Below are 22,154 nucleotides of genomic sequence, written 5' to 3'. Positions count from 1 at the left end.
CAGTCCCAGTCTATGTTTGGAAAGTTAAAATCCCCTAACATAACCACCCTATTATTCTTATAGGTAACTGAGATCTCCTTACAAATCGCTTTCTCAATTTCTCTCTGACTGTTAGGGAGTCGACTGTAAAATCCCATTAAGGTGATCATCCCCTTCTTATTTCTCAGTTCAACCCAAATAACTTCCCTGAATGTATTTCTGGGACTATCCTCCCTAAGTACAGCTGTAATGCTATCCCTTATCAAAAATGCCACACCCCCTCCTCTCTTGCCTCCCTTTCTATCCTTCCTGGAGCATTTGTATCCTGGAACATTAAGCTGCCAGTCCTGCCCATCCCTGAGCCATGTTTCTGTAATTGCTCTGATATCTCATGTTCCCATGTTCCTAACCATGCCCTAAGTTCATCTGCCTGCCTTGTTAGGCCTCTTGCATTGAAAAAAACGCAATTTAATTTACCTTGTTCTCAGCTTTGTCCCTGCCTGCTCTGACTATTTGACTCACTCCTGTTCTCAAGTCTCAGATTGATTTCTTTCCTCACTATCTCCCTCGGTCACACCTACCCCCTACCCACACACCTCCTCGCACCAACACCCCTCCCCCCAACCTTACTAGTTTAAATCCAAGCAGCTCTAGCAAATCTCTCTGCCAGTACATTAGTCCCCTTCCAATTTAGGTGCAATCCGTCCTTCTCGTCCAAGGTTACTTCTACCCCAAAAGAGATTCCAATAATCCAAAAATGTGAATCTTCCCCCATACACCAGCTCCTCAGCCATGCATTCATCTGCTCTATCCTTCTTATCCTCCCCTTATTAGCTCATAGCACTGGGAGTAATCCAGATATTATTACTCTCAAAGATTTCATTTTTAAATTCCTGCCTAACTCTCTATATTCTCCCTTCAGAATCTCATCCTTTTTCCTTCCTATGTCATTGGTTCCAATGTGTACAATGATCTCCTGATGGTCCCCCTCCCCTTTGAGAACATCCTTGACCCTGGCACCAGGGAAGCCACACACCATTCTGATTTTTCACTGCTGGCCACAGAAATGTCTGTCTGTGCCTGGTCATGTTTGTTTTGATTCCCTACAGTGAGGAAACAGGCCTTTCTGGCCCAACCAGACCATACCTACCCTCCGAAGAGTAACCCACCCAGATCCATTCCCGCTGACTAATGCACCTAACTCTATGGGCAACTTAGCATGGCCAATTCACTTGACCTGCACATCTTTGGACTGTGGGAGGAAACCAGAGCACCTGGAGGAAACCCACGTAGACACGGGGAGAATGTGCAAATTCTACACAGACAGTCACCCGAGGCTGGAATCGAACCTGGGACCCTGGTGCTGTGGGGCAGCAGTGCTAACCACTGAGCCACCGTGCTGCCCTAACACAATTGATCTCTTGGAACCAATGTGCCCCTCATTGCATTAGAGCCAGTATTGATACCAGAAACTTGGCTGCTTGTGCTACATTCCCCTGAGAATCCATCACCCCCTACATTTTCCAAAACAGTACACTTGTTTGAAATTGGGATAGCCAAGAAGACTCCTGTGCTACCTGCCTACATCTCCTACCTTTCCTGAAGTTAACCCATCTATGTGACTATATCTGCAACTTCTTTCCCTTCCTATAACTGCCATCTATCCCTTTGCTCTTGTAATTTCCTCATTGCCTCTAACTGTCTCTCCAATCGATCCATTCAAGCTGATAGGATTCGCAACCAACAGCATTTATTGCAGATATAATCCTCAGTAACATGTAAACTCTCCCTAAAGTCCCATGTCCGACAAGAAGAGCATAGCACTCTAATAAAGGCCATCTTTCCTTCTTCCAATTCACAATCCTGAAAATAGCACTATCTTATTCCTCTATAAAACACTACTCCAGGCTAACCTAATACTTATGGCTTATATTTTTAAGTTCAATCAAGGGACATATCTCAATAAAACATATACATATAAGAACCCACTCTACTCACTACTGCAGACTTACTGTAAGGCCACAGTTAAAAATATCCACTTGTCTGTTTCTGTCCTATGACCTCTCCCAAACAGATCCCTCCAAGATCAGTTGTGAATTTCACTGTTTGTTCATTTTCCCAAATGCACTCTGACATCCAATGATACTGCCTTTGCTGTTTGAATTCATGTAACTGTGCAGGTTCACCGCTGTGTCAGTTAGCAATGTGGGTTTCTTTCTGTCTCTCTCTCCTGCAATGACCTCACCTTTGTCAGTTCCTATCCCTTTTAAAATTGCTGTTGTCTTGACTTTTTTTTTCTCCAAAGTTCCAATTCTCCCCTTGTCTGCGTGGGTTTCCTCTGGGTGCTCCGGTTTCCTCCCACAGTCCAAAAATATGCAGGTTAGGTGAATTGGCCATGCTAAATTGCCCGTAGTGTTAGGTGCAGGGGTAAATGTAGGGGTCTGGGTGGGTGCACTTCGGCGGGTCGATGTGGACTTGTTGGGCCGAAGGGCCTGTTTACACACCATAAGTAATCTAATCTAATCTAATCTAATCTAAATCTAAATGCAACATATAAAATAGTAATTGCTGCTCCTGAAATTCGAGGAAATCACCTCCAACACCCACAATACCTCAAACAAAGGAGCAGCCTGTAACAGCCAGAAATATTTCCTTTCTCCATCTTGAATTACCCAGAATCAAGGTTAGGGAGATAAAAATGTAAGACTTTTGGGCCATATAATCAGACAATTTATGAGTGTCAATATTTGGGAACCTCAATAGTTTTTTTTCAAAATTGGCAATTGGAAAGAAAGCTTTTTTCAAGTCTACCTCCACAAAGCAAGCTTGGATGAATGCAAATTCTAAACAGGGCTAAAAGGAAACAGCATAGCAGCCAGAATGGTTCGAAGCTAGCAGTCAAATGTTTCCTGAAGAAAGAGATAACTGAAGACAAGAATATCCCAAGAATATAGAATAATTGACACTCAGAATCACAGCACAGAATGAGGTAAGTTGGCTCCTTTTAGGTTTGCACTTTTTTCCAAAAAGCAATCTCATCTGTCATATTTATATGTACTTTCTCTATAACACTGCAACTTTTCTCCTTCAAGTGTTTATCCAATTCCCTTTTCAATGCTATTGTTGAATCAGTACCATTCTACTGAGCAATGCATTAAATCCTTATATGTCATTGGTAAAAACATTTTGATGCAAACATGTTAAATTTGTGTTTTCTGGTTCTCAAACCTTCAGCTATTGGAAGCAGTTTCTCTGTCCTTATCCTTTTAACACTTCACAATTTTCAATCATTTAATCAAATTTCCTCTTAGCCTTTTCAATCTGAAGGAGGATAATCATAGCTTTTCTCGTCTATCCATAAATTATAGTCTTTCACACCTGGAAATGTTCTAATAAATTTCATCTGTACCCTCTCCAAATTCCCTTCATAAAGTCTGAGGCACAGTTCACCAAATAGGGTCAAATTTGGGTTTTGTATAAGTTTAGAATAACTTCCCACTTTTATAATACTCTCTGTTTCAACTTATAATACCTCCTGCCCAAAATCCACAAACCTGACTGCCCTGGCCAACCCATTGTCTCCGCCTGCTCCTGCCCCACCGAACTCATCTCTGCATACCTCGACACGGTCCTGTCCCCCTTAGTCCAAGAACTCCCCACCTACGTTTGGGACACACCCATGCCCTCCACCTCCTCCATGATTTTCGCTTCCCCGGTCCCCAACGCCTTATCTTCACCATGGACATCCAGTCCCTGTACACCTCCATCCCCCATCACGAAGGACTCGAAGCCCTCCGCTTCTTCCTTTCCTGCCGTACCAACCAGTACCCTTCCACTGACACCCTCCTTCGACTGACTGAACTGGTCCTCACCCTGAACAACTTCTCTTTCCAATCCTCCCACTTCCTCCAAATGAAAGGAGTAGCCATGGGCACTTGCATGGGCCCCAGCTATGCCTGCCTCTTCGTAGGATATGTGGAACAGTCCATCTTCCGCAGCTACACTGGCACCACCCCCCACCTTTTCCTCCGCTACATCGATGACTGTATCGGCGCTGCCTCGTGCTCCTACGGGGAGGTTGAACACTTCATCCACTTTACCAACACCTTCCACCCCAACCTCAAATTCACCTGGACCATCTCAGACTCCGCCCTCCCCTTCCTAGACCTTTCCATTTCTATCTCGGGCGACCGAATCAACACCAACTCCCACAGCTACCTGGACTACACCTCCTCCCACCCTGCCCCCTGTAAAAAGGGCATCCCATATTCCCAATTCCTTCGTCTCCGCCGCATCTGCTCCCAGGAGGACCAGTTCCAATACCGTACAACACAGATGGCCTCCTTCTTCAAAGACCGCAATTTCCCCCCAGACGTGGTCAACGATGCCCTCCACCGCATCTCCTCCACTTCCTGCTCCTCTGGCCTTGAGCCCCGCCCCTCCAATCGCCACCAGGACAGACCCCCACTAGTCCTCACCTACCACCCAACCAACATCCATATACATCATATCATCCGTCATCATTTCCGCCACCTCCAAAGGGACCCCACCACCAGGGATATATTTCCCTCCCCTCCCCTATCAGCATTCTGAAAAGACCACTCCCTCCGTGACTCCCTCGACAGGTCCACACCCCCACCAACCCAACCTCCACTCCCAGCACCTTCCCCTGCAACCGCAAGAAATGCAAAACTTGCGCCCACACCTCCCCCCCCTTACTTCCCTCCAAGGCCCCAAGTGATCCTTCCACATCCGCCACAAATTCACCTGCACCTCCACATACATCATTTATTGCATCCGCTGCACCCGATGTGGCCTCCTCTATATTGGGGAGACAGGCTGCCTACTTGCGGAACGTTTCAGAGAACACCTCTGGGACACCCAGGCCAACCAACCCAACTACCCCATGGCTCAACACTTCAACTCCCCCTCCTACTCCACCAAGGACATGCAGGTCCTTGGACTCCTCCATCACCAGACCATAGCAACACGACGGTTGGAGGAAGAGTGCCTCATCTTCCACCTAGGAACCCTCCAACCACAAGGGATGAACTCAGATTTCTCCAGTTTCCTCATTTCCCCTCCCCCCACCTTGTCTCAGTCAAATCCCTCGAACCCAGCACCACCTTCCTAACCTGCAATCTTCTTCCTGACCTCTCCGCCCCCACCCACACTCCAGCCAATCACCCTCACCTTGACATTCTTGGGGGAGGGGCATTTCCAACGCCCCTCTCCCAAGTCCCTCCTCCCTACCTTTTATCTTAGCCTGCTGGACACACTTTCCTCATTCCTGAAGAAGGGCTCATGCCCGAAACGTCGATTCTCCTGCTCCTTGGATGCTGCCTGACCTACGCTTTTCCAGCAACACATTTTCAGCTCTGATCTCCAGCATCTGCAGTCCTCACTTTCTCCTCAACCTATAATACCCAGGATCTCTGTACCTGAGTAGGTTAAGAGACTGTAGTCAGTATTTCAGCACAATTTCTGTTCCTCCTTTCAATAACCTCTCATATATTCCCCTTGGACAAGATGGCTTATTTATTTCAAGTAATTCCAGCTTTCTAGAATTTTTTCATCCAATTTTGAGGACCGTTCTTGCTAACAACTACTTCGGCAAAGTCTCTCCCAACCAGTTTATGGTAGTCATTCAGTATGTTAGTTCTACCTCCACTGAAAGATCTCTAATTTGGTTCTGATCAACATCATCACTTCTCTACCAGCTCTCTTTTTTTGGACTATTTGTCCTTGTAAGATCTTTGGATTTTCTATTATGTTTCTCTCTTGTCAACCATAGCCTCTGGAAATGGGCATATAACTGCGCAGTTTACTCTATGCAAAAGGACTAATTTTCACTATGCCCTGTCATAAAGTTGGATAGCGTTAAGGAGGAAGATGGTCCCTCGCTTCATCCATCATTAATACTAAACCACAAATATTTTAGAACAAAAACAGGGCTTAGTGGCTCGCCCATTGTAAAAGCTTCTTAGTTTTTATATCATGCTCAGTTGAAGATATATTAATATGTTTGTTTAATTTCTTTCATATCAAAGTTGCATTTCACACATGGGGCTTTCATTCATATATATTTATTCATTCATTCATATCTGTTTTAACTGAGGGCAGATCCTTGGTTGCTTGCCTGCTCTTGCTTCATCCTGAGTTGTTTCTTTGACTGTTTCTTTCAGGCATGGTTTGCCCTTACCTTACTCTCCTGGGAGTAGGGGTAGCAGTCAGGTTGCAGGTGTCCCTCAGCCAGAGTGGAAATCAATTCTGGTGCAGTAGATGTTATTCTGAATCACATGCTGGTCAACAGATCTAACCAGTCCCATGCATGCAGCAGACATGATCATCCATCCTACAACATTTTGTGTTGTAAAATTAAAATAGTGCTAATACTTCTCAACCATGGTGTGCAGCTTAATAAACTTAATGAATTATGCCTAGAAAACTTTAGTATTCACAGCCAAACTAACTTCATAAAATGACAGAATCAAGTGGAGAAGGAAGTCTTCTGGCCCATCCTTTCTGTGTCAGTTCTTGAAAGACCTGTTCATCTCACACTTGTGCTCATTCATCAGAGCCATGTAAAAATCTCCCTTCCACCATCTTTTCAGGAAGTCAATTCCAAATATAAAATTACTCACTATAGAAAACAATTCTCTTCGTGCTGGTTCACACCTGCCATAAGGGGGTAAGTGCTGAAAATGTGTTGCTGGAAAAGCGCAGCAGGTCAGGCAGCATCCAGGGAACAGGAGAATCGACGTATCGGGCATAAGCCCTTCTTCAGCATCTGCAGACCTCACTTTCTTCATAAGGGGGTAAGTGACCAGTACAGCAATGATTGCTCCTGATACCCAGTGAGAAAAAAATTTATAATTTAGTTTCTTTCCATCTACAAAGAAAGGATTTTGTACAGATTGCGTTGACAACAATGAAAGCATCACAACTACCTGAGTGTCTGGTAGTTGTATTAAGCAGTGACATGAATGACACATCAATGAAGGAATAATGATAACTTTACCTGATCATATACAGGAGACACGTTTTCCAGGAGAGATCCAAAAGATGTATTTAATGCACTTGGGGAAAAAGATCTCTTTTGGTGGTAGTGGTGGTGGTGGGATGGACAAGAGCTAAAGTTATTAAGATATCACAGGTGAAAATTTCAAATAGCCCTCAAATTGGAAATGGAACAAAGGACAAAAGGATATTATTATTAATATTAATGATAATAATAATAAGCTAGAGACGGTTCAGAAGAGATTGATCAGGATGTTGCTAGGAATGGAGGATTTGAGTTGTAAGGAGAGGTTGGATAGACTGGGACATTTTTCACTGGAGCACAGGAGGTTGAGAGGTGACCTTATAGAGGATTATAAAATCATGAGGAGTATAGAAAGGGTTAATGGTAAGAGTCTTTTCCCAGGGATGAGGGAAGTTTAAGACTGGGGGAGCAGATCTTTAAGGCGAGAGGAGAAAGATTCAAAAAGTACATGAGGGGCAATTTTTTTACACCAGTTTGTGTGTGGTTTGAACTTCCAGACGAAGTGGTGGATGTGGGTACAGTTACAAAATTTAAAAGAAATTTGGATAAGTACATGAATAAAAAATGTTTGGAGGGATATGGGCCGAGCACAGGCAGGTGGAACTAGTTTAGTTTGGGATTATGGTCTGCACGGACTGGTTGGACTGGAGGGTCTGTTTCCATGCTGTCTGACTCTATGATTCTATGACAACAAAAATCTCAGGATTGGAATTTCTAAAAAAAGTGAAGTTGTACTTCAAAACAGAAGTAGCATTAATAACACCAAAACCAATACATCAAGAGGAAAAACAGGACTTTGAACAAGAATGGAATTCCGTGCTGAAATTTGTTCATCTTTCTCCAAGTAAACCGAGCTGATAGTCGAGAACCTGGGATAAGACCAGCAGATATCTTAATAAATAACTTTACCTGCAGTCCCTACAGAGAACCCACAGGTAGGACAGGTTCTGTCAACCAGACAAAAGTGAAGACTGCAGATGCTGGAAATTAGAGTCTAGATTAGAGTGGTGCTGGAAAAGCACAGCGCAGCATCCAAGGAGCAGGAAAATCAATGTTTCTGGCAAAAGCGACAGAAATGATTTCACCACTTGACATCACCACAGGAAATGACATCACCAACCCCCAAAGAAAACCAAACATATAAATAGAAATCAGGAATAATGTATACTGCTTTGCTGAGGCCCACTGAAGGTGTTACCTTGTCGGGTGATGAAACGTCTGGAAATGAACCTCTCAGCTCAGCTAGCAAAACCTACATCCAGAGTTCTGGATATGTTACAATTGTTCCATATCCAAATCATTTACATGGATTACAGCTAGTTGTTGACCTATTACTGACCTTTAGCAACCTTCCACCTGAGAATGATTCCCTTCTTCATGTTCTCTTCTTTCTATCTAGTAACTAACTCTCAATTCATATTACTATATTTCTCCACAATCCCATGCATTCTAACTTTATTTCCTCACCTCCTATGTGGTACTTTGTCAAAAGCCTCCTGAGAATCCAAATACAACCCACCAATTGGTTTTTGTCTATGCTACAATAACATCCTCAAAACTCTCCAAAAGGTTTGTCAAACATGATTTCCCTGTCATAAATCCATGTGGGCTCTGCCCAATTTTACCATTATTTTTAAAATTTTAAATTTATCAAATTCTTTAGAATACATTGTAACATTTTCCCTACCATAAATATCAAGCTGATAGGTCTGTAGTTCTCTTTCTCTTCATCACTTCTTTGATAGTGGGGTTAAATTTGTCACTTTTCCAATCTGCAGAAACCCTTCCAAAATCTAAATCATTTTGGAAGCTAGCCAGCATATATCCATTATCTTTATTGGTAATCCCTTCAATATTCTGGGATGAAGATTATTTGGTCCAGGAGATTTATCAACCCTGAATCCAGCCACTTTTTCAAGGGCTGGATTATAAATCCTAATTTTTTTTGCTCTTTCTTAAATTATTCAAATCCCTTTGTCACCGAGTATTTCTGGGAAATTTTCTTTATCCTTTTTCCATGAAAACAAATGTAAAGTGACTATGTGGTTTCTCCACCCTGTTCTTTTTAAATTCTCCTGTTCCCACCTGCAATGTGTCTGCATTAATCCTTGCTAATCTCTTTCCTTCCATATTTTTGAGATTTGAGGTGATTCAAGTGGTCTCCAGGACATGAGTGCCTTGAGGTAAAGTCTGGTAGGGTCTAGAGTCAAGATTTGGCCCAGACTAGAGGCTAGGTGCTAGTGAGCACTAGGCTGGAAATACTGCTATTTAAGTTTTATTTCTCTATTTTTCTAAGTTTATTCCTGTGATCTGCAACGCTGGACTTCTTATTTTCTTATTTTTCATGCAATTTTTCCCCAAAGAATTTGTACTTATGTACTTATACCTAAGATGGCACTGTAAATGGCAACTTGTAAACTTTTTACTGTGCTGATTTGAGTACATGTGACAATAAAGCTAATTCTAACTTTAATGTTAATTGGTGCTTTTATAGTCCTCATTCATGTTCCTGATTAGCTTGCATGCACATATTCATATATTTTCAATTCTTTGGTCCTCTTTTGTTGGGTACTAAATTACTAATCCTCAGGCCCATCAGTATTTCTGGCATTCTTATAAACCACTTCATTGACCTAATGCTATCTTCAACCTCTTACTTTAACCATGGTTGATTCGCCTGTCTCTGGGTGTCTGTGCTTTTGAAGGAAATATATCTGTAAACTTTGTAGTATTTCTTTGTATATTAACTTCTGCCTGTCTACCATCCAATCTTTTTGTGTATTTTCCTATTACACTGTAGTCAACATCCCCCTCTTATTCTAATTGTTTCATATGCTCGGATTTTAGACTCTAGTTCTCGAATGAACTATGTCGCCTTTCAAACTTCACGTAAAGTTATGTTGTATATGGCTACAATTTCCCAAAGGTTTCTTTATGGGGTTATTAGTTATCCCATACCCATTGTACAATTCCAAAATAGTCTGATCCCTTGTTGACATTTTATACACACTCCGAGAATTCATCCTCCACAGCATTAATGCTGACTTTGCTCAAACCAATTTGGATTTGCTTGTCATTACTTTATTTTATACATCACATCTCTAATTTGCTAATGCATACAATCCCTAACATCAATACTGGAACTAGGTGTTCCGAAAATAGGTCCCACCAATGTTTTCTTTCCCCTGCTGTTTCTTGGCTCTCCCCAAACTTATTCTACGTCGTGATCCTTTGATTTTTCATCTTTTCTTACTAATGTACTGATGTCATCCCTTATTAGAAATGCCACCCCATCATCTTTTCCCTCCTAATTACCATATATCCTTAAATATTTAGTCCCTAAGCTCAGTTATCCTGTCGCCATGTCTTTGTATTAGCAGTTAAATCAGATCCATTTACTTCAATTTATGCAATCGGATCATCAAGCATTTTTGAATGCTACACACATTCCGATAGTAATTTTAATTCAGTCTTTTTAATATTATGCCCAATGTTGATCTTATTTGATACTTGACATTGTTTTGTCTATCTATTTTTGCTTACAACTGTTTACTTTATAATTGTTTTGCTTTTTATCAATCTAAGCTCCGTCTTGAGTTCCCTTCTCCCTCTTAATAAAGTTTAATTTTTCTATATCCAAATGAGCAAGTCTCCCTGTAGGTTTGTTAGCATCAGGCCTGCCAAGTTGCAACCTTGCTACAGAACTGGCCACAATATTCAGAAATGTGATGTATGCTCTTCTATACTGCTTTGCCAACCACATGTTCAATCACTGTTCTTTTTGTTTCTAATGCATGTGTTTGGGAGTATTCTGAAATCACTGTTTTATAGGTTTGCCTTTCAGTCTCCTTCCTGGCTTTTCAAACTGTGTTTTCAAGGCCTCATCTAATTTACTAAACAATCATTGATCTTACATGGACCATAACCTCTGGTTATTCATCCTCCCTCAAAACTGTTCTGCAGCCGTTCTGTGACTTCCATGACTCTGGCACAAGGGAAATAACATGCCATCCTGGAGATGGGTTTTCAGCTGCAGACTTGTCTGTCTCCTTAACTAAAAAGTCCCCTATCACAATGGCTCTTCCACTCTTCCTAATCCCCTTCTGTACAGCTGAGTGACCTGTGGCGCAGTGGACTTGATTCTGACTGCATTCCCTAAACATGACTTATACAGTCACACAGCGCAGAAACTGACCCTTTAACCCAACTTGTCCATGCAGACACAAAATACCATGCAAGAACTGTAACAAACACTACATTGGACAAACAAGCAGAAAACTAGCCACCAGGATACATGAACACCAACTAGCCACAAAATGACATGATCCTCTCTCAGCAGTAACCTTACATACAGATAAGGAAGGAAGGACACCACTTTGACTGGGACAACACATCCATCTTAGGACAAGCCAAACAGAGATATGCACGAGAATTCCTAGAAGCATGGCATTCCAACTGGAACTCTATCAACAAACACATCGAGTTAGACCCCATATACCACCCCCTGAGAAGAAGAACTAGAAATGACATCACCAACCCAAAGAAACCCAAACATATAAATAGAAAGCAGGAATCATGTATACTGCTTCACCTGAGGCCCACTGAAAATGTTACCTAGTAGGGTTACAAAACATCTGGAAATTAACCTCCCACCTCAGTGAGCAAGCCTACATCCAGAACCTCAACCTGAGCTACAAATCTTCTCAAAACTCGCTATATCCAGAATTGCTGATGACCCCAAATTGGATGGGATTATAAGTTGTAAAGAGGGTGCAAGGGAACTTGGACAGGCTCAGTGAATAAGCTAAAACATGGCAGGTGGAACATAAAGTGAATAAGTTCAAATTATGCACTTTGGTAGAAAAAAACTGAAAGGCCAGAACATTTCTTAAATGATGAGAGGTTAGAATATGCAGATGTCCAAAGCAATCTTAGGGTCTGGTCCATGAATCACTGAAAACTAGCTGCAGGCATAGTAAGGAATAGGAAAGCAAACAATATGTTGGCATTCATTCTGAGGAGATTTGAGTACTGGAATAAAGATGGTTTGCTGCAGTCATCTATAGCCTTGATGAAATCTCACATTACCTGGAGTACTGCACAGTTTTGATCTCCTTACATAAGAAAGGATAACACTGAGGGAATCCAATGAGGGTGCACCTGATTAATTGCTTTATGAGAAGAGGTTAAGGAAACCGGAATTTATTCCCTACAGCTTGAAAGAATAAGGAGTGATCTCATTTAAACTTATAAAATCCATATAGGACATTGTAGCATGGGTACAGATTAGACATTTCACCTGACTGGTAATTCTAGAACGAGGGGCCATAATCTTAGGATAAGCCTTGGAATTCTCTACCCTACAGGACTATAGAAACTCAGTCATTGAGCAAAGGCAAGACTGAAGTTGATAAATTTCTGGAAACTAATAACATTAATGGACATGGAGGTAGCTTGGGAAATTGGCATTGAGATGATATTTCAGCAGATCAGCTTCAATGGGCTATTCCTGTTCCATTATTCCAATGCTTACTATATAAGAGAAGATACAAGTCAATATATAGAAGAATAAAAATATGAAGGTCATAAAATAACTACACTGTGGAAGCATGCCATTATATCCACAATGATCCTCTGAACAGCATTCCACCCCTCAAACTCACTCCCATTACCCTACCTTTGCATTTCCCAAGGCTAATCTACCTTGATCAATGTTTAGCCATTATCCACCTCATCCTTCCTGTTAGACAACATCACATTTTGTCTGGTTTGTTAAAAGAACTGATGTTGGTGAAGTAGAAGTCCTGACTGTATTACTCAGAAACATATGACGATTGTCACTAAAGATTAACAGTTAAACAAAGAGTGGAAGAAAAGTAAAGGTGCACTGATATAACTTTGCTAAAAAGGTCGTGTGGTGGTAAGAGGACAAGCCATATATGAGACCAATAGAATTGGCACAAAGTAGTATCACAGACTTGAGCCAAAGATGGTGAAGGAGGAGAATGAAGTTATCAAAGAAGACAATGTGAAAACAATGCACCTTAGTTGTTGGTCTCCAAAGAAGTAATTAACAACCTTGATGCTATGAACATGCAAAAACTAAGAGAAAGGAGTTAAACAAAGACCAATGAGAGAAACAATTATGCAATTGACTGGCAAAGCTAAGTTCAAGTACCTTAGGGGAAGAGAAATAAGAGAGTTGGTTAGAACCGATGAAAAGATCAAGGATAGATATTTCAAGACAGAGATAATAATAACATTTCTGAAGCGTGAGGAAATTAAGGCTGAAGAGTTGAGCCTTGATAATGGAGAGAGGTGGCACTATAAAATTTCAGATGGAGACAGCAGGGGGTGAGACTGAAGAAAGAAATAAACCTAATTATGGCGTGAGATAAACAGGGGAGAAATGGTGATGCAATGAGAGATCTGTCCAAAATCCAGATAGGAACACATTAACTTGGTTCTTATACAGGGAAGATGTTATGGAAATCTCTTGAGAAAAAGTAGACATAAAATTGGAAATCATATACATGTTACACTATGGGTTACTCAATATCTAAGAAACGAATGACAGAACTCTTACTCTAATGACTCTTAGCTAGAACACTCTGTAACTGAATGAAGTAACTATCTTTTACTCAAAAGTTGCGAATAGACACATTCTACAAATATAGTTAAACCATAATCAATTTATGGTATCTGCATTACAAGTAGGCCATTGTCTAATCCTGCAACATAAATAAAGCTGTCCCACAAATGTATTTATCGTTAAGAGAACAAAGGAAATTAACAGCTATTCTATTTTTGTTGCATTATTAGGACATTCTGGAGATTTATATCGTTCTAGAAAACTAAAGTAAAAAATGAAATTTGATACAATTTGTCAAAAGTTAAGATCACATTCACCCTTCCATAACGGTCCATTTATGTTTCCTCAATACAGAACGAGGTTCGTTCTGCACCATGAAGTGCAATTCCGTAAGCTACAAATACTTCTACAAAGGTGCTCAATGTGTAAAATTTCTGTTACAAGCAGAAGATCACAGACTTCCAGCTCGTCATTTCCCCCAAACTAGCAGCAGGAGGTTATTCTGTTCACAGTTAAAAAAAATGCTTAATACACATCTTTAAAACGTAAAAGTGGTGTATTAACAACATCACATTTTAATAAAGTTAAGATTCACATGAATCATAGAATTATACTACACAGAAAAAAAGCCAGTCAACCCACTGAGTCCATGCAGGTTCTCTTTGGAGTGAGCCAGCAGGTCCCACGGCCCTGCTCAATCCCCTGCAGGTGTAAGTAACTGATAAGTTACTCAACTTTACAAATTATTTATTTGAAGTAAAGCTAAGGCAGAGCTACTAGGTTCCAAGTGGAGTGTGGATGCTTTGGCACATGAGAAGTCACAGCTGTAGCATATGTTGTAGACAAACAAATCTGCAGAATATGCCAGCAGCTGTAGAAGCTTGAGCTGTGGATTTCATAAATCAACTGCAGGATCTCAAGTGGTAATCTCAAGGTGACACAGTGCTCTGTGCTACTGAGTATAGAAATAAGAGGATTGAGTGATCAAACGTGTGGCTATACAACTAGCATATCTGAGGTATTGTGACTGGTTCTGTGGAAGGGGTACCGTATTAAGATGGGTGGACTGGAACTAACATCTACACACAGATTTGCTAGTAGTGTTGGCTGGAGCATAGAAACTCAAGGGGAAGCTCAAACTGAAGAAAAACAAAACTGGTAACACAAAGTAGAAAATAGTAACCACACTATAGAACAGATGAAGTGAAGGCAAGTCTCAAACAGGATCAGAATATAGAATACTGTTTGAAAAGAGAATATTAATGGCTCTCAATCTACATGCAAGCAGCTTTCGCCCCCAAATATATCATGATATAAAATCACAAGTAGAAGTAAATGGGCATGATTTAGTTGCCATTACAGAGACATGGTTGCAGGGTGACGAAGATCAGGAAATGATTATTCAAGAATATTTATAATTTAGGAAGGATACGCAAAAACAGAAAAGAAGTGAGCTACAAAGAGTATGGGGCTCTTGCAAACTCAGAAATTAAGAGGCTATGATCAGCCTTAATTTTAGAATGAGGATTCAGTGAAATATTAGAGTGTAGGAATATTTCACATGAAGGGAGGAGAGGAAAGGAAGGAAAGAGAGAGAGAAAGAGAGAAAGAAAGAAAGAAGGAAAGAAAGAAAGAAAATAGATTTAAGAAACTGCCTCAGATAAAGTGATACATTGAAAGTTATCTGTCATTCAGCTCTGTCTGATTAATCAAAGGTATAGATAAAACGATATTCTGGAATTATGTTCATCTACATTTAGGGGTTAAATAAATTCCTTGCTGATTGTTCTCACCAAACATGTATGAAATGTTTACAAGAATGAAAGGTCAATTAGGTGATGATTGTCCTTCACACATAATCATTTGCTTAATTACCTTTAGTATGTTATGTTCAGCCAGCTCACCTTAGTGCCCCATGAGCAAAAGTTAAAAAAAGTTAAGTGATCAAAATTTAAAGACAGAAACTTATGAAGGTGTTCAAATAAGTTTGAAAACTACTTTTCACACTTTTTTGTGACTCTCTTCAGATCATTTGATGTTTTTGCTATTCTGTACAGAATAATACCGTTTCTATATTTTTGCAAACAAAAGCCTCCACTCAGAGAAACCATTTTCAACTGAACAGCCGAATCAAACAGTTCAATTTTATATTATAATGCTCAGAAACGAAGATGTCCACAGTGGGAAGAGTGCAAGAATATTAAACAAAATTAGACTAATACTCCACACTACAAAACATTACCAATGAAAATAGCTTATGCTCATTTCAAAATACAGTGGAAACTCGATTATCCGAACATGATGGGCAGGCACTATTTTGTTCGAATAATTGATTATTCGGAAAATTGATTAAATGGCTTTCCTCTGGGGCTTGGAGTTTTAAAGTCTGCTCCCTATTCAGGAGACTGCAGCAGCACACAGCACGTGAGACCCCAACCCCCAACCCTGTCCAACCCCGCCCCCCCCCAACCCCAACCCTGTCTAACCCTGCCCCCCCGCCCGGTCCAACCCCACCCACCCACCCAACCCTGTCTAATCCCGCCCCCCAACCCCAACCCTGTCCAACCCTGCCCCCTGCCCCAACCTGGTCCAACTCCCCCCCAACCCCCAACCCAGTCCAACCCCACCCCCCCAACCCCAAATCAATCCACCCCCGTCTCCCCAACCTAGTCCAACCCCACCCAACCCCGCACAAGCCCCTGCCTGTCCACCCCCACCCACCCACCCCCCCCCCTCCAGTGCATTTGGACTGGACATCAACAACAAGACTGCTGCTGCTGTCTTTGTGGGGCAAGTCTCCAAATAGTGCACACACACACAACCTTTTACTGCAAGTTTTTGACAGGTTCCATGTTTGTCCTGCACAAGACAATGTTGGAGAGATTATTACTTGGGACACATTGTGATATTCAATGTCTATTATCCTATTGTCACTATCACGCAGTAAATATATACAAATAGATGCACTTGGCCTTCAGTATTTAATATATAAGCAAAATTAAAATTAAAAGCAGCACTATAGTTAAAGTAAAATATTATTCTTCATGCAACTTTATCTGGATTTGCTACAGTAACCAAAACAAATGTGATTTTCAATTTGCACTCAATCTTCAAAGGAAGGTAACTGAATAGCAAAGGTTTAGGAGAGTATGGGCCAAACTCAGGCAGATGGGGCTAGTTGAGTTTGGGAAAATTGGTTATACAAGTTAGACCAAGGGTCTGTTTCCACTGCCTTATGACTGCATGACTGTATAATCACGGGGAATCTAAACAGATTAGATGGGGAGAACTTCTGCATTGTCAGAAGAATCATGACCCAGATAACACAAATGTAAAATGCATGGCAAAAGAATTAAAAGTGGCATGAGGACAGTTTTTGATACACATCAAGTAATTAAAATTATGGAATGCACTGTCTGGGAGCAAAAGTAGTTTTCAAAGAGAATTGTCTATTTCTCCAGAGAAGGAAGAAGAAGGACCACAGGTAAAAGGCAAGCAGAGGCAGCATTGCAGTGAACCAGCATGGAGACAAAGAGGTGAGTGGCTTTCTTCTGTGCTGAACCAATCTATGATTATATTCAAAGGAATTCTGAGGGTCAGAATATATCTGCTTTGGAGAGATGTGGATTAATCATGAATAGTTGCATGGATTTGTTAAGATAAGATGATGTTTGTCAAAGGTGAATAAGATTTGTTTGTGGATGCAACCAGAAATGTTAATGAGGGTAATGTATTTAAGTGGTCTACATGGATTTTACCAAGGGTCTTGATAAGGTCTCTCATGGCAGACTGTAAAAGCTCATGGAAGGCAATCTGAGATATTGGATCCTAAGTTGGCTGGGTGGCAGGAAACTGGGGATGATTTCTCAGTGACTGGAAGTCTGCTTCCAGTGGGGCTCCAGAAGGCTCAATGCTTGGACGTCTGTGATGTGCATTCGAGATCTGGACATAAATGTGGAGAATATGATCAATATATTTGTAAATACACAAAAATCAGTAGGGTGATAATTAGTGAGGAACACAGCCTCACTAAGCAGGCTATAGATAGATAGCAAGAGTTGATCAAATGCACAAAATGGAATTCAACCTTGAAAATTGTGAGGGAACGCACTTGGAGCGACCTAACAAGGAATAAATGGTAGGATCCTGGAAATTACTGACAATCGAAGGGACCTTAATGTGCATTTCTACAGATTCATAAACCTAGTAGGGTGAATACTAGCTGTTATTAGCCAAGGCACAGAGTACAACGAGCAGGGAGGTTTTGCTAGAACTGTATCAACTGTTGTTTGGACCACAACTGGAATAGTACATTCCCCTCACTATAATTTAGGAAGGAAGTGATTGTACTAGGAAGGGTACAGAGGAGATTTACCAGGATACTGCCTGGACTTGATCCAAGCTAAAAGAAATCACTGGATTGGTTGGAATTGTTTTCCTTGCAGCAGCAAAGGTTCAGAGACCCTGAGAGTGTATAAGAGTGAGAGGCATAGGTGGATAGGAAGGCACTTTTTGATTAGTAGAAGGGTCAATAACCCAGGGGGCATAGATTGATGGCAAAAGGTAAAAGGCCAAGAGAAGAGTTGAGGATGATCATTTTAGTTGACAAGTTTGTAATTTACTTCCTGAAACAGAATGCCTAGGTCAGGAAATCTTATAACATTTAAACAGTCTTTAGAGATTCGCATGCTTTGTCATAGCCTCCAGGGCTATGGGCCAAGAGCTGCAAAATGGATTACAGAGGAACCTCGATTATCTGAATGAGATGGGCGGGCACTATTTCGTTTGGATAATTGATTATTCAGTTAATTGATTTCCTCTGGGTCTCAAGACGTTTCTGCGAAGTCTGCTCCCCATTCAGGAGACTAGGTAGCAGCACACCGCCGTGAGCCCTCACCATCCCCCACCCCTAACCCTTCCGCACCCAAAAGGCCCTTCCACCCCCCCGTCCGCCGCCCGCCCCCCACCCCTACTCAGCCCCAACCCCTGCCCACCCCCAAACCCATCCACTCCCAATCTGCCCCATTCCCTGCCCACCTCCAATCCCACCCGCCCCCATGCCCCGGTCCCCCCCACTTACCCCACGCTCCAGTCTCCCCACCCTCCCCAACCCCACAACCCCGTCAACCCCCTACCTACCGTTCAACCCCCATCCGTCCAGCAAGGGCAGCCGGACTGTACACCAACAGTAAGACTGCTGCTGCCTTTGTGGCTTAAGTCTCCAACTAATGCACGCGCACACACACACGCAGCCACACACACCAACTTTTCACTGCAAGTTTTTGACAGGTTCCATTTTTGCCTTGTGCAGGACAGCATTGGAGAGATTATCTGTGGAAGGGGGATTTAAGGGTTCACCCCTATGTAGAACTCCAGGGGAAGTGTTGGGGGAGAGAGAGAGAGGGTGGGAGGTCAGTTATTTACTGACAGTGCCCGGACTTTCCCGAACTGTCCTCAGCAGCATTTCAGTGAGCCGAGTTTGTTTTTAATCATTGTACCCGTAAACAAAAGACGTGATCAGGGTTGAAACAGCTCCTTGGCGTAATGTTTCTATCGGGACCTTGAGAGCCCCCTTCGGATAATCTGATATTTGGCTGAGTCTAAGATTAAACTGCTATTTTATTGGAAAGACAACAAAGCTAATTTTAGTTTCCTTGTTAATAGACAAGTTTGTAATTTTAAGACAGTTATGATGTTAAATCATGGCTATAAAAACACATGTATTAAGATGGCATAGCCTAAACTAAACATAAAGTTTGCTATAGATTATAATTTATTTTCTTTTTATTTATTAATGAGATGTGGGTGTTGCTGGCTGAGCAGCATTTATTGTGTTATTGCTCTTGAAATGAGTGGCTTGCTAGGCTTTTTCAGAGGGAGGTTAAGGGTCAATCACAGTGCTGTGGGTCCGGAGTCGCACGTCTGCTAGACCAGGTAAAAGTTAGCAGTTTCCTTCCCGAAAAGCATGTTAGTGAGCCAGATGGGTTTTTTAAGACAACTGACAATGATTACATTGTTAGCATTAGACGAGCTTTTAATTCCAGTTTTTTTAAAACGGTATTCAAATTTCACCATCTGCAATGGTAGGATTCCAACTCATGTCCCCAGAACATTAGGAACTCTGGGTTACTAGTCTAGTGACACTGCCTCCTCATGAGGCATCATATCTAATCATTCTCAAACACGGAAGACATACATTTTACAGGTTCGGCTCTAACCTAAACACATATATCTTCATCTGCTCTATTAAAGACCAATATTACTCAAGATTATTAATAACTTTGATAACGGTAGGGTTGCTCATTGGACATTGAATTGCAGACAGCGTCACACAGGGCACCTCACACCTTCAATGCATTACCTGAGACGACATGGCACCTATTGTTCAAGTTCACGTCAGAATAAAACTTTTTTTAAAAATTCTGGGATTTACATATGAAAAAACTGAAACCATTATGGTCATTGTGGGATATAGGTAGTGTTACTTCTGCAATCATAATTACTTATGCAAGGTAAATGAACTCACACTCTTGTACAATTGTTTCAGCCAAGAGCTGAGTCAACAAGAATGAAAATTATGTGAAGGAAATACATAATTGTTTTTGTATTAGCTAAGATGTGCATACAAGAATGAAATGTGCCTGCAAACAATGGTAGATGTTACAGACAAATAGATAAGGTGCTGTGAGGGGAGGGGGTTAAGCTAGATATGCCTGTACAAACAGTAGTTATAAGCATCTGTTTCCCGCTTCTGCAAAAACAAGAACAAACCAAGAAGTTATGAGGTCATAAGATCATAATAAGTAAGGGAAATGGATGGTAGCAAAGGAGGATATACCTAACAATGGACCACAGAGGGAGGTGGTCAAACGGCCTTGTGAGGCCAGAAATAAGCATTTTGTCACAGACTAGACCTGATAAGGCAAGAGATGAACAAGAGTAATGGGCGCCAGTCTTAGAGAACTGGGAGATGTAAACAGGAGAGGAGCAATGGGAGGAGAGAAGGGAAACAAATTACATAAATTGTGTACTAGTTGAATTAAGTGTGTGTGTATGACTGCCTTTGTACACAGTAGACACCACATCCCTCTTGCAAGAGCAAAATAAATGACACTACTGATTCAGATCTTGTCTCGGACTGAAATTATTGAAGTGAGTGAGCTTCGTTTCTCACAGTCATGCTAAAAGATGAGCGACTTAACAAACAATCCAAGTCTTTTTCAATATATTATTTCAGTTGCATCACACTGTAAACTTTTGCGATAAATTCTGTATCTTACGATCTTATACTCCACAACCACCTGATAAAGGAGCAGCGCTCCAAAAGCTAGTGCTTCTAAATAAACCTGTTGGACTATAATGTGGTGTTGTGTAATTTTTAATTTTGTACACCCCAGTCCAACACCGGCACCTCCAAATCATGTGTTATCTCAGTATCTCTTTTTGAAGTTCAAGCTAATTATTTGAGACAGTCAGACAAATAAAAGATTAACAGACTCAACACCTTAATAGAGTACAAGATGGCTGAAGAACTCCTAGTGGAGGTCATACATGACAACCAGACTGTTACAAAACAACCACTGTTGGAAATTATAGTTTTATCTCTGCAACACTGGAATGAACTACCAATAAAATCTCCCTGCAGAGGGTTAAGGAACTATCTTTATTCAGTACAAACATCCAGCACATGTCGATAAACTATCTAGCAGTTATGATATCAGGTGGCACAAATGAATTTCTGACAAGGGCTCACAATGAAGCTCAGTGACAAAGATTGCCTTATACAGACCAGTTTTTCACAGATCATTCTGATCAAAGAACATAAGAGATTTCACTTGGTTAACATAAATTGCTGCTCCTTCTTGATACCCGAGCTAATTGGGGCTGTCCAAATTGAAAAGCAGAAATCCATTTTGTGTCACAATACCAATTGGGATTATTTGCATTGGATATGATAGCAAGTGTGGTGACATGACATTGGCATTTGGTAGATTCATGTGAAATAGTCGAGGTTAACGTTTCAAATAGTTTCTTTGATACAGGCTTTGAAATTGCATGAAATCAACCTTACCTTTTCTGAAAACAACACTTTGCGCAGAAAGCAGGTCCAATCAAGTTCGATGCCTGGAATATTGGCTCCCAGATGTCCAAGACTGTGAAATTATAGCAGCCACGATACCAGCTGCTCCCTGCAACAGATTCCACAAACAGATTCAGACACCTGTGTGATATGCCTCCTCCAGAAGACAACGGGTTTTCTATGAGACTGAATTTACATTATTGTGCTGTCTGCCTTCAGTTCCATACAGCTCTCACATCTAGATTGTTATGACATGGAGGTGCCGGCGTTGGACTGGTTTGGACAAAGTTAAAAATCACAAAACACCACTCAGCGCTCCGAAAGCTTGTACTTCCAAATAAACCTGTTGGACAATAACCTTGTGTTGTGTGATTTTTAACTTTGTCCACCTAGATTGTTAAGAGGGTAACTACACACACAGATTGCTGTCAAGACAAAAAATGAACCTATAGCTGGCT

The 22,154-nt window shown here is 41.3% G+C and overlaps 1 protein-coding gene across 9 annotated transcripts in view; it reads right to left on the bottom strand.

The window, feature by feature from the left end:
* pkd1l1 (polycystin 1 like 1, transient receptor potential channel interacting) overlaps positions 1–22,154 on the bottom strand; it is a 288,595-nt gene that overhangs the window by 256,052 nt on the left and 10,389 nt on the right. For all 9 annotated transcript variants that reach the window (XR_015757199.1, XR_015757200.1, XM_087987215.1 and 6 more), the window contains exon 2: positions 21,688–21,805. Coding sequence is in view for 7 of the 9 variants with exons in the window: in XM_087987215.1 (XP_087843341.1) it covers positions 21,688–21,805 (118 nt within the window). In the remaining 2 variants the exon portion in view is untranslated. The remainder of the gene's footprint in view (positions 1–21,687; positions 21,806–22,154) is intronic.

This window comes from Chiloscyllium plagiosum, unplaced genomic scaffold, assembly GCF_037043375.1.
Source record: "Chiloscyllium plagiosum isolate Xiang-an unplaced genomic scaffold, Cpla_swu_hap1 HiC_scaffold_5, whole genome shotgun sequence".
Taxonomy (NCBI): domain Eukaryota; kingdom Metazoa; phylum Chordata; class Chondrichthyes; order Orectolobiformes; family Hemiscylliidae; genus Chiloscyllium; species Chiloscyllium plagiosum.
Note: the sequence above shows the minus strand (reverse complement) of the source record. Positions and strands in the feature narration are given on the sequence as shown.